General features: G+C 30.5%; 1 protein-coding gene across 6 annotated transcripts in view; it reads right to left on the minus strand.

Moving 5' to 3' along the window:
- The window catches only part of Eaat1 (Excitatory amino acid transporter 1), a 101,410-nt gene that overhangs the window by 57,790 nt on the left and 24,832 nt on the right, over window positions 1-18,788 (minus strand). The window contains exon 1 of one of the 6 annotated variants that reach the window (XR_015433807.1): window positions 6,191-6,393. The exons of 4 other annotated variants lie outside the window; for them this stretch is intronic. Coding sequence is in view for 1 of the 2 variants with exons in the window: in XM_087164415.1 (XP_087020541.1) it covers window positions 6,191-6,196 (6 nt within the window). In the remaining variant the exon portion in view is untranslated. Of the gene's footprint in view, window positions 1-6,190; window positions 6,409-18,788 lie in introns of those variants that run through there. One more of the 6 variants, XM_087164415.1, reaches the window with a different exon arrangement.

Here is an 18,788-nt window from a genome sequence, read left to right on the forward strand (position 1 = left end):
ATTATATGATCTATTTATTTATTTTTTACGGATATGAATGAACACTTCAATACATGTATATTTTTCAAAATTTTTCTACCACATTAAAATAATTTCCAGGCTTACTAAAAATATATCAGGCCTCAAAAGAGAACAATCTTTTAACCTACATAATCTTTTTCTTTAAACTTTAATCAAAATATATCAGGCCTCAAGAGAACTATCTTTCAACTTATATAATCGTTTTCATTAAACTTTAATCAAAATATATCAGGCCTCAAGCGAACAATCTTTCAACTTATATAATCGTTTTCTTTAAACTTTAATCAAAATATATCAGGCCTCAAGAGAACTATATTTTAACTTATATAATCGTTTTCTTTAAACTTTAATCAAAATATATCAGGAATCAAGAGAACAATCTTTTAACTTATATAATCGTTTTCTTTAAACTTTAATCAAAATATATCAGGAATCAAGAGAACAATCTTTTAACTTATATATAATCGTTTTCTTTAAACTTTAATCAAAATATATCAGGAATCAAGAGAACAATCTTTTAACTTATATAATCGTTTTCTTTAAACTTTAATCAAAATATATCAGGAATCAGGAGAACAATCTTTTAACCCTAATAATCTTTTATAATTTAAACTTTAATTAAGTTTTATTATAAATAAAAAAAAGTACAAACTTTCGAATTGGGTAATTTTTTTCAGACAACGCACATTTGCATTATTAAAATTGTATTGCATAGAGTTAAAGTGTAAACATGGCTCAGTAAGTTAATGTTATAACGTAGCAGGTGAAAGGAAGTCGAGTGTGGCGAGCTCAAAATCAGGAGACAATAGAGCAGGTGGCTATCAAAAGAGCGGTTGGAGCAAAAGATTCGGTTTAGCAATGCGATATCAATTTTTGAGTGCTGCCACCAGCACATTTGAGGTTTCTATATTGTTTCTGATTTAACACTAGGCAGGATTTTAACACGTTGAATGCCACGCTAATTTTACATGGCTTGCCCGTCTGACCACAACGGTAAATAACTACAAACTAAATTTGCAAACATTAGACAGATTTTATTAGTTTTTTAAAAAAGTTTAGCGTGACATTTCTAAAAAAAGTGGTGAATTATATAAGCCTACGAATTGTTTAGAAATAATGGTGGATAAAAATATACTAAATTGAATTTATTAAACCAAGAATCGTATTTAATAAACTACCACTTAAAAATATTTATTCGCTGTTGGCAAATTGGCATGTCTTTGTATAAAAATAAAACTATTTTTGTGTGTTCTATATTGCATTCATTTCTTCAAACCATTTTAATGACAATAATAATATAAAAAAATTCAAAATTTACTCGAATTATGTGTTTCTAATAATCTTGGCTTCGTCGGTCACCGGTGGGAGCTGCGAACAAACTCAGTGCGGGTCACCGGTCACCCCCTGGCATTCAACGTGTTAAACCATAGCTGTTCACGACTATTTACTTTTTATTGAACAATGAGAACTCGTGTATGTGTTAGTTGTTTTCTTGCTTTTTTTTAGAAATGAAATTAGTTCAAGAATCGTTTTTTTTTCTTCTTTTTCTGGGTAAGTTACAGCCTTAAAAGGAGAAGCCCTCCCCCCTCTCGAACTAGTAGCCTACTAAACTATTTGTTTATTTTAGCAAGTTGTAGCCTATACGCTGCTGCCTACCAAAAGATAAACTACACTCGGACCTCTATTTAACGAAGCCGCTAAATCCCGATAATAAGTTCGTTATATGAAAAATTCGCTAAATAGGAAAATCATGTTTTGAAATACTTTGACAACACAAAACAGGTCTTAAATTCTTAAACACTGGACATTATTAAATAGCAATTTATACACCTATATCTTGTAAACTAGAACCTACTATTTATTTTATAAATCTTAACCATAAAAGAAATCTGCATGGAAAGCAAGAATAGATTAAAACATTATCCAGTGTTACACTATCATGCTGCATACATTTTCAACTAAAAACAGCTAAATTTATGTCTTAAATTATGGCTACATTTATTATAAAACTAATTTTAAACATTACATCATGACATGCGTTCTTATTAGTTTAATTGCAACTGAAAAAATTTGTTAATTTTGTTTGAGTTTTTCGTTTGAAATGCAAACAAAAAGGGATTTTATTGCTTTCTCTAAAAGTGATCACGGAAAACAATTCAAGGTCATTTACCCCCATAAAATGCATTAACAAAGTTTGAAATGTTCTGAAATATTTTGGGAAATAGGGAAAGTGGATTTCAAAGAAACATTCGTTAAATCAAAAAATCACTTCATTATTTGGAAGTTATTTTACAATGATGTGTTTTCCAAAATGTTCTAGGTTCCTCGAAAAAAAATCACGAAATAGAGAAATTCGCAAAATGGAAGTTCGTTAAATAGAAGTCAGACTGTATTAATTTTTTTCTTAGTCTGCTTTCGATTTTGAATTTTTTCTTTTTCAGATTAGAACCTGCAAACGTCTGCAGATTAAACTGGAGGTATTTAGAAACGGTACGGGGAGATGTAGAGCGAAACGTATCGTTACATTTTTCCTTTGGCTCGACAGTCTGGGGTGGGCCCTGGCATTCTCCAGTAGTTTTCTCCAAACATTCCTATACTTGATAATCGTTTTCTATTTATTTATTTTATTTCCATATTTTATTATTTTCTAGGTGTCAAGATTTTTTTCGACTCAATCCATCCACCTTTGTCGGAATCTTTCCCTATGCTTTTCCCCTATCACAATGCCACCCCCCCTCAAAAGAAAAACAAAAAAAAAAAACTTTTACGTCCACTTACCTCATGCATCCGTTTCACTTTATCTTATTTATTTACTTATTTCCTTTATTTATTGGGTTTATTTGTTTCATTTATTTATTTATTTGTGTTGCTTATTTGTTTTCTTTATTTATTTGTTCTATTTATTTATTTGGTTTATTTATTCGTTTGGTTTATTTATTTATTTATTTTTTACAGTTTCGAGTTTGTCCTCCACTGAGATCTAATCACTTGAATCAAACCAAGAATACTTAGGAAGATTTTTCTTTCAAAAAACTCTAACGGCATTTTCTTGGAGTGAAGTTAATGTCCACGTCAGTTATGTTAGTACAGGTCTTGTAAGAGCTATGAATACCGTTAATTATATTATATTATATTATAATATAATTAATTCATTATATTAATTAATTATTAATTATATTAATTAAGTAATTATATTAATTAATTAATTATATTATATAATGTTAATTATATTATATAATTATATGAATAAAGTTAGTAAAATCATTACTCAATTCAGAAAAAAAAATGAACCTAAAATATTTCTTCATGCGATAAAAGTATAAAATTGCATTTGTAATTCTTTATTTCAAGAGTATACCTCTAATTTCTAATTAGAGTATCGCGATGCGTAAGAGCAATAATATTATTTTAATTTTGTGACACGGAGATAAATTAATGATAAAAATTATTATTTCAAACAATGGCGATTAATGCTTTTTGTAACTGGCATAATTTTAGTAAGATGCATTTCATAAGTTTATTTAAAGCAAAAATAAAAAAAATATATAGCTCCTTTAATTATAATTAAAGTAATTATCCTAATAATTAAAATAATAAAATCTGAAAAGTTTAATAATTATTTTTAAGAGCTTTAATTTAGTTAAAGTAATCAGTTTAAAGTTCAAACTTTGTAAGTTAATGGCAATTCAATTAAAGTAGTCAGTTATGAATTAAAGCAATTTTTCAAAAAGTTGTGATGAAAATACATTAATAAAAAATATTTACAACGAATAAGAAACATTTAAGGCAAATGTAAGTCAATTCACTAAAACGCTGAATTTATTTTGAATATAATTAATATCAAGGTAATACATGCGATCATGTCTCGCATACTAAACGCGACGATTAAATTAATAGCGTTATGAGAGGAATTGAAAACCATGAGAGCTAGAACTCATTTAACAAAACTTACATGTGCAGCTTTCCTCGAGTGTTAATCATAAATAAAAAACATAAGAATGAAGAAGTAATTCTTTAAGTTTTAACTCTCTCAAACTTCATATGATATGCCTCGCAAATGAAGAAACAGTTCTGAAAGTTTAAACTCCCAAAATTTCAATGATAAGCTCTCCGAATAAAGAAGTTATTCTATAAGTTTGAACTTTCAAAATTGAAACGATATGCGACTCGCGAATTAATAATTAACTGCACACATTTAAATTTGCACACATTCATAAAAGCAGGACCCTGGTTGAAAGTATGTGAGTAATTTTTTCACAATTTCACAAAAATCGGACCTTTCAGAAAATGTCTGGACAGACGCCTGTATACATGCAGTATATATATAAGTGATATAGTACATATATGAGCAGGATGAGGAAAAGAACTGCCTCTCATCCCTTCCAGCTCCACAACTTCCCCACTCCACCATCATTCCTTTTTTTTCAACCGAGAGACACAGTCCTCGTTTGTTGCTGGACGAACTAACTACATAGCCCAGACGGGGCTGATGTTTATGATAACAGGGCAGAGGGCCCATATTTTTGAACTTTCATATTTTTTCATAAACTATTCATATTTAATCATGTATGTAAATTAATATATATATATATATATATATATATATATATATATATATATATATATATATATATATATATATATATATATATATATATATATATATATATATATATATATATATATATATATATATATATATATATATATATGTCGCTTATACACACATGCATATATATGCGATAAAATGAAAGGTGAAACTCCAAAAATCATTACTCTCTTCCCACATTCCACAGAATTGAAGATGAGATGAAAATAGCTCTTCAAAGTTTTCGTATCGATCAGAGAACTGATTAAAGAGCTATTTTTAGAAACGGAGGCGCTGAATTCTTATTAAGTGCTCTCTTTATTGACCAAATACTGATAAACTATGACGCGAGAAGAAAACACAATTAATTGAGAACGTTAGAGCAAACTATGAAAAATAATAAATAACTTTTATATTGTCAGTAAAAGAAATTCACTTGGAAAATTTAAATTTGCTTTTTAAATAAAATATTCATAATCCATAAAAATTTATTAAACTTCCTTTAAAATTAAATAAATATCAAATAATGTTTATGTTACATGAGCGAAATCAAGAGAATGTCGACTTTCTCCGATGAATGTCAACAATCACATAGTCGCTTTAGTGAATGTCCGAAATATTTGTTATATCCGATTTGAAATTAATTTATTCGTTGATATTATTATATTTATTCTATATTTTAATATCTGAGGATAGATTAGAAGAAACATCAGTGTTCGGAGTACCGGACAAATGTGTTCCGGATAGTGGCACTTAACTTTAAAAAAACATCAGAATAAGGTATACCGGGCAGTGGCACTTAACTAGATATATATTTCGGACATTTACCAAAGCGACTATGTGATAATCAACATTCACCGGTGGAAGTTAGCAACCACTAATTTCGGTCATACACAGTAATATTTATATTAACTGAAAATATTATTACATATAGCTAAAATTAACAAATATAAAAAGAATCGAATGAAATGCATATAAAATGCTTAAACACTTTATACATCGACATCATATACAATGTGTCAAATGATAAACCGGCAAAATATAATCTATATTGTACATCTTTAATTTGTTTTTAAAATATTTTAAATAAAAGTTTCTTAACGGCAGTATTTCATTATTTTTCCAAAAAAAATACTTTTATTTTTGACGAATGCACAATTTTGACCACTGCACAAAGTAACCCTACAATACGGTTACTAACTGACTCAAAAAAGATGGAAATAAAATAAAATATAGAAATATACATCAGTGCGAAAAGAAACCTTAAAAACAATACGGTAACTATAGAATTAATAAAGCAAAAAGAGAAAATAAATGTTAAACAAATATGCACATTTTTAATCGCTGTTAATAAAATAACCTCGGAAAGAATACTAATGAATAATAAAAAAAGCAAACGATAAATATAAATTTTACGCATTTGAACATGTGTAAAATTTGTATTTATCGTTTGCTGCAACTTTACTGTAGCTAAATTCAGAAACAAAAACAAGTTAGGAAAACATGAACATTTTTAATAATCTTCGAAATAATACTGTAACTAACGAATCCAGCAATTAAAACAAACTTCAAAAAACTTACCGTCATATTCCAAAGTATGGTTAAAAAGTTCCTTACAGAATAAACTACGAAGAGTGAAAACGATTTTATTTAGATAACTTTTCTTTTCCTACGACCAGTGTATCTATTTATCCGCTTTTAGAACAAGATTGATGATAAACCAGAATGGAAGGATCATTCCAACAGGTGAGGAAGGCCGCGCGTCTTTAACTTTTTTTAAACGCACATCACTTCGATATGGAGATTCACTCGAACTCAAAAATGACGTCACTTGATCATGTGACTCATGTAGGCGGAGTCTAGCAACAGCAAGTTGAATGCAATCAAATCGCTCGCGTTTCTCCATGTTTGGTTCGACTCACCGTTTAATTAATCGATTAGTCGTCGTTTAGTTAAAAAAAATTAACCTTACAGCAATTTAATTAAAGCTTCGTCTGGATTTCTTGCTTAAAAGTTTAGTGTGAACTATTTGCTTCCGCTGTAAATTAAAATATATGTATAGATCAAATATTAATTTGATTTATACTTTATCTAATAGGATACACATATATTGTATTTATTTCCTATTAAAGGCAGTTTTATATACCTAATTGCGTACATAAAATTTGTGTACTAAGTGAGGTGATTCAGGTTCAAATCCCAGCTGTGTCTGATTGTTACCAATTCTGCTCCCAGAATGAATGTTACGAATTCCGCACCGACCACAGTACTGACGTAAAATATTCTCAATGGTAGATGGATCAAGAGTTAGAATCCCCTTGCCATCGGGCTAACCGTGAGAGTTATTTTTTATCAGTTATTTAACTTTATCAAAAAAGTCCTCCACGAAGGATAGTTTCTCTTAATTCTTAATCCAGGAGTTCCCTCGTCTTCTCGGTTGGGTTCGAAATTACAAAACTATTATGAGCAAAACTGTAAGGCTTTATTTTGCGTATTCCTAATTATTACATACAAAAATGAAATTTTTTAATTTTTAATATCTTTTACATAATGTAGGATATTATTGTTGCGTATTTCATCAAATTTAGGTCCTGAAATAAAATCATTTACTCTCAAATAATATTTTTAAATGCTTTAAAACTACCCTAAAGGTTACTCAAATCGCATATCTTACCTTTCCTATATTTTTTTCATTGAAATAAAAAGATTCCGCCAAATTAGGGTAAATCTAATTACATTTCTTTCTAAGCAATTGCTTAATTAAAGCATGCAAATAGGAAGAAAGAAAAATCAAAAAATATCTTTTATGTTCCAAATATTGTCTTCTGTATCACAAACTGAATTTCAAGAGTTATCTTTGGGATAACTTGGAAGAGCAACCTGGAATTTTTAACACACAAAGCGCAAAATAAGGCAAACACAAAGGATAACTTTTGATCTAATGATCGTCTAAAATCTAAGATCGGTAACTTTGATATTTTAAGTTACGAAATCAGACATTAGAGTGTATTTTGTTTGAATAAACATAGCCTTTTTATGTATTCGGATTCTTGACCCTCAAAATAGGGGGGGGGGGGCAGAGTAATGGCATTCTGGAAATTTGGATTCAATGGTTTAGGCAAGGGAACAGTCGAAAAATATATCTTGCTTTTTCTTATTTATTAATGGTCGGAAAAAAATCTTACAATTATAAGGTAAACAAATTTTTACACAAATTTAATCTATGCAATTTTAAGAGATAGAACCTAAAAATTTGAAGGGAATTTGTTTTGAGAAAAATGCGACTACAAAAGTGTGATTCTTAACAATGGCAAAACAGGTAAAAAGTGAAATTTTCATCAAGTGACCCGAACTATCGACCTCTCTCTTACATAAGCTATTGGGATAATATTTTTCCACCTCCGCATTTCAAGAAGGTCAAGGTTTTGAATTCACCAAAAATAATGTGTGTTTATTAAGAGAAAATGCCGGGTGCAAGCCGGGTGCGGAATTCTTATCAACCAGCCATCGCTGGAATCGAACACGGTTCACCTCACTGGAAAGAGAATGCTCTATCCCCTGAGCCATCGTGGCTCAAATCAGAAACATTGAAAAATTATATATTCTGAAATGCATACACTACTTGGCCAAAAGTATCTGGACACCAGATTGTTATGGTGGCGTTTCCCGTGGTTTGGCCTAGGTCCGTTACTTCCTGTGGTTGGAAACATAAACAGGATAACTGCTCCATAAACATCGAGACTTGCACAGACGTGATTTGACAAAATAGGTCTTCAAAAACTGGACTGGCATTCTCAGAGCTTTAAGTAATTGCGCAGGCGCACTTCTAGCGCGCATGCGTCAGTTCTTGTGAAATGCGCATGCGTCAGTTCTGCTTAGAGCCGCGATGGCTGGACGATACGAATCCGGTTTGCACCGACCACAGTGCTGACGTGAAATATCATCAGTGGTAGACGGATCATGGGTTAGAGTCCCTTTGCCGTCAGGCTAACCGTGGATGGCTATCGTGGTCTTCCGCTCCATGTAACGCAAATGCGGGTTAGTTCCATCAAAAATATCTCCTAGAAGACAAAATTTCTCCCAATACTTGATCCAGGAGTTCCTTTGTCTTCTGGATTGGGTTCAAAATTACAAGACTACGGAGTTGAACATTAGTAGTCATAAACCCAAAGATTGGGTCGGCTGTTATTAAATAAAATAACTCTGTGTTAAATTGCATTTTAGAAAAAATATTTTGGTTGAATTATTTTCGTTTTCACTTCTAAAATCTAAAACTATGAATAGACTTTATATTACTCCCAATTTCGGCTTCAAGCCCATCTTGCTACAGATTAATGGGTTCTTGCTTCTCTGGGAAGTAAAAGTGGCCTGTGCGCAATGTTAACCACATAGCTGTATTGTAGTACAGTAACTTCAACGACTGCATGAGCTGTTGCGTGAATGCTTTACTTTGTAGACTATATTTCTAGTTTAAAGTGTGTTTGCTCTAGATCTATGGGTCATAATTTTGACCAGACGTTAAGAAATTTCAGTGATCTTTCAGGTAGGGTCAAGAACAATGAAGAAACACTTAAAATTCTTGACCAATGTTGAGTTTAGAATTCTTTCTGATAATTCTTTTCACCTATTATTCCTGTTATTATTATTACTTCATGCGAATATTTTGCATGCAATGTTCTTTTTTGTCACAATGCACACAAAAATGGAGTCGCAAAAATGAACCATTTTTTAAACATTTTAGTAAATAATAATACCTTTCTTAATAATAATAAATAATAGACCTCTTTCTGATGCCATATATTGACGATAATTCTTAACACCTATTCTCCCTGTTATTACCATTACTTTGCGCAAATATTTTACATGCTTTGTTCTTTTTCGTCACAATGTAGACAAAAATGGCGTCGCAAAAATGAACCATTTTTTTTAAACATTTTAGTAAATAATAATACCCCTCTTAATAATAATAAATAATAGAACTCTTTCTGATGCCATATATTGACGATAATTCTTAACACCTATTCTCCCTGTTATTACTATTACTTTGCGCAAATATTTTGCATGCTTTGTTCTTTGTCGTCGCAATGTAGACAAAAATGGCGTCGCAAAAATGGACCAGTTTTTTTCTAATATTTGAGTAAATAATAATAATAAAAACCACGTCTCTATGGTTTTTGTTTTGTTTTTTATTAATTTAGCGAACTGCGATATCGTAGTAACATCGTGACACGCAAATAGATGTAAAGGTTTCCGCTTAAAAACGAAATTGTGCTATTTAATTATTTTTTTATTTTTTATTTAAAAAAAAAAGAGAACAGATGTAGAACAAATGTGGGGGCAGACGTTTCTCTACTTAGCAGGTCAATGTCAAGGAAATGAAGAGCATACCTGGCCGGTAAAAAGAGATTATTTACCATATCTGTCGAAAAAATTCGTTAAAAAGATTAATATAATTGTTATTGTTCCCATTAGATATGCGTAATGATTCGTAAAGTAAATACTTGGGGTAATATAAGTTATTGACTCTTATTTAAATTAACCGTAATAAAACTTAGAAAAACTGAAAGGAAAAATATAACTGAGAAAATAAAAACTTTTCTCCAGTCTTCTCTTTTCTCCCTTTAACTTCAATTTAAATCGTAAAAGAAAAAAAAAATAGAAGGATGAAAAATTATCGAAATGTGTTTACAAATCGATATCTATTCTATCGATATGTGTTTACAATCGAGAAATCGATAAGTGTTTACAAATAGATATGTATTCGATAATCGATCGATTCTAATTTTTAAAAAAAATTTAATTAGTCAAAAGCGCAACATAACAAATAAAAGTCAGTTAATATTTTTTAATCATTGTAGCACTTCTGACTTTTTGAACTAATCCGCATTTGCGTAACATGGAGATGAAAACCACGAAAACCTATCACTGTCAGCCTGACATCAAGGGGACTCTAACCCATTATCCGTCTACCAGTGAGGATATTTTACCTGAGCCTGGTGCGGAATTCTTATCAACCAGCCATGGTTGGGATTCGAACCAGATTCACCTGATTGGAAGGTGAATGTTCTATCTCTGAGCCACGGCTCTACCAGCGTTGTTTTTTTCTCCTTGTAACCGTTGTTGAACGGTCGACCCAGTTTTCGCTTACGACTACTAATGTTCAACTTCGCAGCCTTGTAATTTTGAACCCAATCCAGAAGACAAGGGATCTCCTAGATCAAGTTTTATGAGAAATTTGTCTTCTTGGGGGCCTTTTTATGGAACTAACCCGCATTTGCGTTGCATGGAGAAGAAAACCACGGAAACCTTCCACGGCTAGCCTGATGGCAAGGGGACTCTGACCCATGATCCGTCTACCACTGAGGATGTTTTGCGTCAGCACTGTGGTCTGTCCGAGCCACAGTTAATAAGTTTTTCTTCTTTTTTCATGAAAACCTTTTTACAAGGATTTTATTACACAGTTAGGAAAAATAACCAAGTTGAGCGATTTATTTTGTTTGTACATAAATACTGAAGTTAAAAAATAATATCAGTTATGAAGACCATGAAGCCAAGTTTGCCAACGCTCAGGAACAATACCAGATGCTGGTTTAAACAAGTCATGGGCTGCCGATAATAAACATAGATATACTGCAATATATCGGCTGCCAGTAATACACATAGATATACGGCAATATATCAGCGGCCAATAATGCACATAGATATACGGCAATATATCAGCTACTAATAATACACATAGATATACTGCAATATATCATCTGCTAATAATACACATAGATATACTGCAATATATCATCTGCTAATAATACACATAGTTATACGGTAATATATCGGTTGCCAATAGTACACACATAGCTATACGGCAATATATCAGCTGCCAATAATACACATAGATATACTGCAATATATCAGCTGCTAATAATACACATAGGCATACGGTAATACATCGGTTGCCAATAGTACACATAGCTATACGGCAATATATCAGCTGCCAATAATACTTATAGATATACTGCAATATATCAGCTGCTAATAATACACATAGATATACGGCAATATATCAGCTGCTAATAATACACATAGGTATACGGTAATATATCAGCTGCTAATAATACACATAGGTATACGGTAATATATCGGTTGCCAATAGTACACGTAGCTATACTGCAATATATCAGCTTCCAATAATACACATAGATATACGGCAATAAATCAGCTGCTAATAATACACATAGGTATACGGTAATATATCAGCTGCTAATAATACACATAGGTATACAGTAATATATCTGTTGCCAATAGTACACGTAGATATACGGAATAAAGCGATCATTAATACGAAACATTGAATGCGAAAATATTGCCATCATTATTAATAACTATAATTATAGAATACGAAAATAATATCTCTAATATATAGTGAGTATATTTTTAATATTGTGTTAATGAATTTCATATACAGTGAAACCTCTCGAGACCAACCACTCTCCCCTCCGCAATAAAATGGCCGTTGGTTGATGGAGGTTGGTCGTTGTTAGAGCTTACCTCCATTGACTTCTAAATTGTTATTGAAGGTACATGACTTCCCGCGAACGATTTTAATTTTAGTCAGTGTCGTTTTCTTGATGCAGAAATGCCACTTCTGTTGGCGTCATGAAGAGACGGATAAATTTTGCATCGATAAAAATGATCTCAACTGATATAATTAAGCATGAAAACAAATTTACCAATTAAGAATGATAAAACTATTTTAAATAAATAAACAATTATGTTTCTTGTTTAAGTTCGCATTCAATTGTATAGCATAAGAATTAGTTAGCTTTAAAAGGGGAGAAGAGGTTTGTTTATTTGAGATTATTGTTAGTTCTAAAATAACTTTTTTTGCTAATTTAATTTTCAACTCTAAAAGTAAATCATGGAAAGCATCGTCTTTAGTTTACTCTGACTTGCAACATGAGGTTGTGTCGTCAAAAAGAGCTTTCTAAATAAGAGCTTCACACGAATATTTTGGAATAGATTTTAATCTACTTATTTGTTTTGTTAAATTTTTTGTTTTTATATTTTTTCGTGTTTCCTTATTTGACCTTTTCCGCATTTAGTGCGGATGTTTTCCTGATGTCTGGGCATACATGGCAGTACTTTTACTTTCGTTACTTGTACCGCCGGTACAAGTAAAAAGTACGTACTTTTACTTGTACTTCGTTACTTTTTTAAATTAGTACTTTTACTTGTACTTTCGTTACTTTTTTAGGGAAAAAGTAAAAGTATTTGTAACGGAAATATCGAATGAAATCGTTACTTTTTTTTAAAACTCGGTAAGCTTTCTTAAAAAAAAAAAAAATTTAAATAAAATTTAAAAAAAAAAAAAACTTTGAATGCAATATATATGCATTCACAGCTAACTTCGTGTTTAAATACCTTCTGTTTCAACTTATACTACACATTCAATTATTTTTTACTAGCTCAAAGATCACAAAGCTATCTGAAAACCCGTGTTTGCTTTGTTTATGTTTGTGTTTTTAAAACGCGTTTCTAAAGAGTAAAACAATTTTAAATCAATGGTAATTTAATTAAATAAAAATAATGAACTAAAAATTAAAGTCAATAGATAAAATTTCTTTTTCGTGCAAATCCATAAAAATTTTGATATTGAAATTATATTTGATTTTAAAATTATATTATACAATTATATTATAAAATTATATTATAATATTCTTCCGAATTTAAAAATAAATTAATATCCATAACTTTCAAAATTAAAAATAATTAAATAAATAACAGCAATTTTGCAAAAACATTAAAGGACATAAGAATATTATTCAATAAAATTTTAGGTTACTTTGAATTTTCGATTTTCTAAAAATGTACTTCTAAATCGTTACTTTTTTTGTTTAGTACTTGTACTTTTACTTGTACTTTTTACTCGTTACTTTTTAAAATAAGAACTTTTTACTTTTTACTCGTTACTTTTTATAAAAATACTTGTACTTTTACTCGTTACTTTTTAAAAGTAACGTTGCCATATATGTGTCTGGGTAAGGTTTTAATGGTGTCCTCTAAAGGTTTTCCTCAACAGAAAGTCTATGGAAAGAATTCCCTGCTTACCAGAATTGGTCGTAAATAGAGGTGGTCCTTCCTGGAGGTTTCACTGTATTATGTAACTAAAATATGGAGTAACCTAAAAATTGCATAAATGATTTAAATGGAAAAATATATAAATATAATGTTAAATATCGATATTTTAAGACTATGTATCAAGATGTTAAAATTCGGTACCTATCAAATTATCGGGATCTATTTTCGTGTCGGCGACAAGGCGGAAAAATAGTCACCAATACATAGTCCCTAAGTACTTAATGCGAATTATAAAATACTTTGTGAAAATTTCTAAAGAATTAGGTCAGCTTATCGTAAATTTTAGTTTTGAGAGGCTTTAAATTATTTAGAAATTAAATAAATAAATAAAGTAACTGTATTTAGGTTATTTTGCAACAGAGAATCACAAAAAGCATACAACATGCAGTTAATATGAGACCATGAAATATTGAAATTTATTATTTGCATTGTTTATTTAGTAGATAACATTTAATTATAAGAATAGAATTTACATTAATCATTTTTTGGAATATTTTTACTTATTAACTTATTGATTTTCGAATATTTTTTTCTGACGATGTATTATTGAAATTTATTATTGCATTGTTTATTTAGTAGATAACATTTAATTATAAGAATAGAATTTACATGAATCATTTTTTGGAATATTTTTACTTATTAACTTATTGATTTTTGAATATTTTTTTCTGACGATGTATTTGTAAATATCGCACTTTGCAAATGTATAAGCTCAGCGTGAACTGATTTGAAACAAACCAACTACTTTCCTTAATTTCACTTATTTCTGCTGATTTTTCAATCAAGCATGACGGGTTATGGTTTGAATAACAAGCTTAGTTGTCAATCGGCAATTGTTTTCAAGTAAAGTAATTAAAACAAGCTGCTTAAATCATAACCACTTTTAATAGGTAAGATGACATATATGATATAGGGAAATATATGTTAGGTTGAAACTTCAGAAGAGAAACCTGTTTAGATTTCGTTAGTTTAGTATTCGATAGGCTTATTATTATTCCATAACACCTTCGTGAAAAAAATAATAGCACAAATTTGTTAAAACAAAATAAGGTAAGATTTAAATATAAATATTTATATCATTATAAATAATATGGCATTTATTTTCGTAAAATATTTTTTACTTGATGTCTTCTATTTTGTTTAGTTTTTTTAGTGCTCCTCACACTATTGTATATTGATATATTTTGCTTTGGCTATATTGATACAATATGATGAATCACCTCTTTTTGCGGTTATAATCGTGTGAGCTGATGTAGATATTATATCTGTCAATTTTTTTTGTTTTATGGCTCTTTAATATATGGCTTTTTAATATATATATATATATATATATATATATATATATATATATATATATATATATATATATATATATATATATATATATATATATATATATATATATATATATATATATATATATATATATATACCGAAGAGCCATTACATTATGACCACCCTCCATCCATAACAATGGGCTCGCCCAGGTCTTCATGGTTTCTCGCCCAGGAACAATATTTTCATGGGGCACATTAGGACCCATATTCCTCATAGAACAATCGCTGACGTCTGTAAGCTACTTGAACATAGTTGCAGACCAGGTTCACCCATTCATGGCAACAGTTTTTCCTGCGGGGAATGGTGTTTACCAATAGGATAATGCACCATGTCATAAGGGTCGAATCGTCGAGGAACATTCCAGTGACTTTCAAGTCATGTCCCCCAAATTCACTTGACCTTAATCCAATAGAGCATTTGTGGTCCTACTTGGAAAACCAAATTCGTGCTGCCACGCTACCCCCTCGCAATGTGAGGGAATTACAGGACCAGTTGGTGAGCGCTGGGTACCAGATACCTCAGACTACCTATCAGCACCTTGTGGAATCAATGCCACGGCGGGTGCTAGCAGTTTTGAGGGCTAAAGGTGGTCCTACATGTTATTAGCTGGGTGGTCATAATGTAATGGCTCTTAGGTTTATATATATAATGGCTTTTTAATATATATATATTTTAATTTTTATAAAAATATTTTTTTTAAATATAATTTTTTCCTTCACTCTTCAATAATCTTTTTGACTTTCCATGTTTTCTCTATATTTTTAATTCTAACTTTTTAATACATATATTGTTCTTCTAATCGTCAGACTCCGAATTGCATACCACTTCAAAAGAAGATGGAGCTGTCATACTGGCGTGTTGTTGCCACATTGGCGCCTCCAGCTATCATTCTTGATAGAGTAATTTTTAATCGTAATTATTATAATTGCACAGTTGATATGATACACTCTTTGTTGTCTTGCTTATAAAAGCAAACTTTATAATTTTTATTAGCATTACCAACATATTGATCTATAATCTATACATAATAATAAACGCGGCTGTGTGTGTGTCTGTTTGTCTATCTGTCTGTAATCACAATATATCGCCCCAGAAGCCTCGCCCAGGCACGAAACTCGACACATAATTGTGTTTTGACATAATGAGGAAGTATTTTTTTTCTCTTTCAAAAATTTGGATAAGTTTTTTAGTTATCAGTCATTTCGTAAGAAAATCTATGCTTTTTCGTCTTCAAAGAGCCATATTCAAAAAACTATTAAAAAATGCATATACTTTTCTCCACTCTTATAAATGTATGCTAATGCGAACCTTATAATTGAAATATTAATTTTCGACAACTTAAACCAATAATATACGAAGGAATTAATAATTTAATTGTAAGGTTCGCAGTAGTTTACATTTAACAAAGTGGAGAAAAGTTTAACTTTTGTATTAAAAATGTGGCAACATAATCGATACGTAAATAGAACGCTTCGCTTTGATATATTTGTCGCTGTTCATAATTGTTCTAATAAGTTTTTCTTCTTCTTTCCACGCTCTATTTTTTTTTCTTAAGTGAAGACGATAATTTTTGTAGCGATATAGAAATAGAAATTGATACCATAAAAAATTATACAGAAATAGAAATTGATACCGTAAAAAATTAATTCGATTTCGTGTTCTTTTCATGTATTTAGCATTTTAGTTTTTTTTTCTTAAGCGTTGTAGCTATATAATATATAAAATAGGAATTTAAGACAGGAATTGCAGGACAGGAACACTTAAATTGTCCACTAATCTTCAGATTTCCTGCTATGTTTTAAAAAACTTTATTTGTGAAAACCTTTAGCGTGGTGGACAGCTGGCCGCCTTAGGCGGCTAGTAGTGTAATAAAACAATATATTTTTGTTCCCAACAATTTAATTAGATAGAAATATTTAGCTTATTAACAAAATTTACACAGCAGTGAAAGACTACTGCGAAATTTCATTTCTAGCTGGCAATCTTCACTGAGATGGCAATTAAAAAGAAATCAATCAATCATTAGCACTTTTTTTATCACTAATTTTTCACAGATATTATTTAAGCAAGACAGAATATCAATTCATCATCATTACAAAGATCTCGAAAAGGAAAATCCTATTGCGCGTAACCGGTAGTAGCTTCTTTTGTCCCTTTGTTTTTAACCAAGTGACAACGAACGTCATGTCACACAGACAGTATTTAAAAATACTCCGTCTTTACGTAATGATTGTCATAAAACAATAAAACTGGCTCTAGTAAGCTGTCAGAAATGAAAAATTGGAGTCGCATAAAAAGCCTCGTCATGTCTTCAGCCTTACTGATTAAGTCCGTTTTCGAAGGCGTGATGAATCAGTTTTTCGAAATTACTTGCTAAAGCGTGGGAGAGTAAAACAATGACACAAAATTTTTGAGGTTTTAAAGTATTTTAAGTATGTTCTTTGAAGTATTTTCAATTTTCCTCAAGAGGAAAACAAAATATCCAAAATTCAAGTGACTTTAAACTAAAAACACTTTGATTTTGAACTACTTTCACTTTTCTTACGGAAAAAAATTTCAATTTTAAGGCAGACAAGTGGTAAACAGTCTATGGCCAAATTATTAGACGCACTATAAGATTCCATGAAAAATCTTAACTATCAGGTGATACTATACAGCTTTATTGTTTTTACGCATCTGAAACCGGTTTGCACTTGCTTACATCCGTGTATCAATTGGTTAACATTGTAATGCAATGCGTTAAAAATAAATACAAATAGGAAGTATATAAAAAATCTCCTGAATAAAAACACATTACATGTGTGTTTAAATATAAAAGTATTGCATACAAATTCGTACAAAACATGTCATTATTAAAACACTACAGGACGTCTAATAATTTGGTCTAATTATTATAATATACTAATATAATACCTGATATAATAAATATTCTATATTTATATAATATATCGTCTAATTTATCCTATCGTCAAATTTATATTATATATTGTCTAATTTAACCTATTGATACACGAACGTAAACAAGTACAAACCGGTTTCAGGCACATAAAAACAGTAAAGCTGTATAGTATCACCTGATAATTAAGATTTTACATAGAATCTTATAGTGCGGCTAATAATTTCGCCAGGGGCTGTACATATTTTAAAAAATTATTAAACATTAAAAAAACGTTAATCTAGCAAAAATTTCCTACTTATATTAAATTTGATGGAAGAAAAAAAACGCTTTGTATGCATTATTATCTAATGGCAGTCGTTTCGCCTCTAGGCCATTAGACTACGAGCTCTCCAATAATTCTCCATATGACTAGAGAATGGAGATAGTACAGGACACTCGCCCAAACGCAAAGCAGTCTTATCCTGACCAAACATGCAAAGAAAACATATAAAAGACCCAACAATGTTTAATGACAAAGACAATCATGTCCTGCCAGGAATCTAAAAGTTGCAACTGCTGCAGCACAAGAGGAGTCAGGGATAAGCTGATGTTTAAAGAGGAGTATAGTCTGTCTATGAAATGAACTCCCCCTTGCTGTTCTACTTGAGCAGTGACCTTAACTATGATTATGAGGCTTAACTGTTACCTTGAATGACCGAAATCAAGAGAATGTTGACTTTCACCGGTGAATGTCAACAATCACGTAGTCGCTTTGGTGAATGTCCGAAATATTTGTTATATTCGATTTGATATTAATTTATTCGTCGA

The sequence above is a fragment of the Parasteatoda tepidariorum genome, chromosome 5 (assembly GCF_982258835.1).
Source record: "Parasteatoda tepidariorum strain Cologne lab strain chromosome 5, Ptep-v5.0, whole genome shotgun sequence".
NCBI lineage: Eukaryota > Metazoa > Arthropoda > Arachnida > Araneae > Theridiidae > Parasteatoda > Parasteatoda tepidariorum.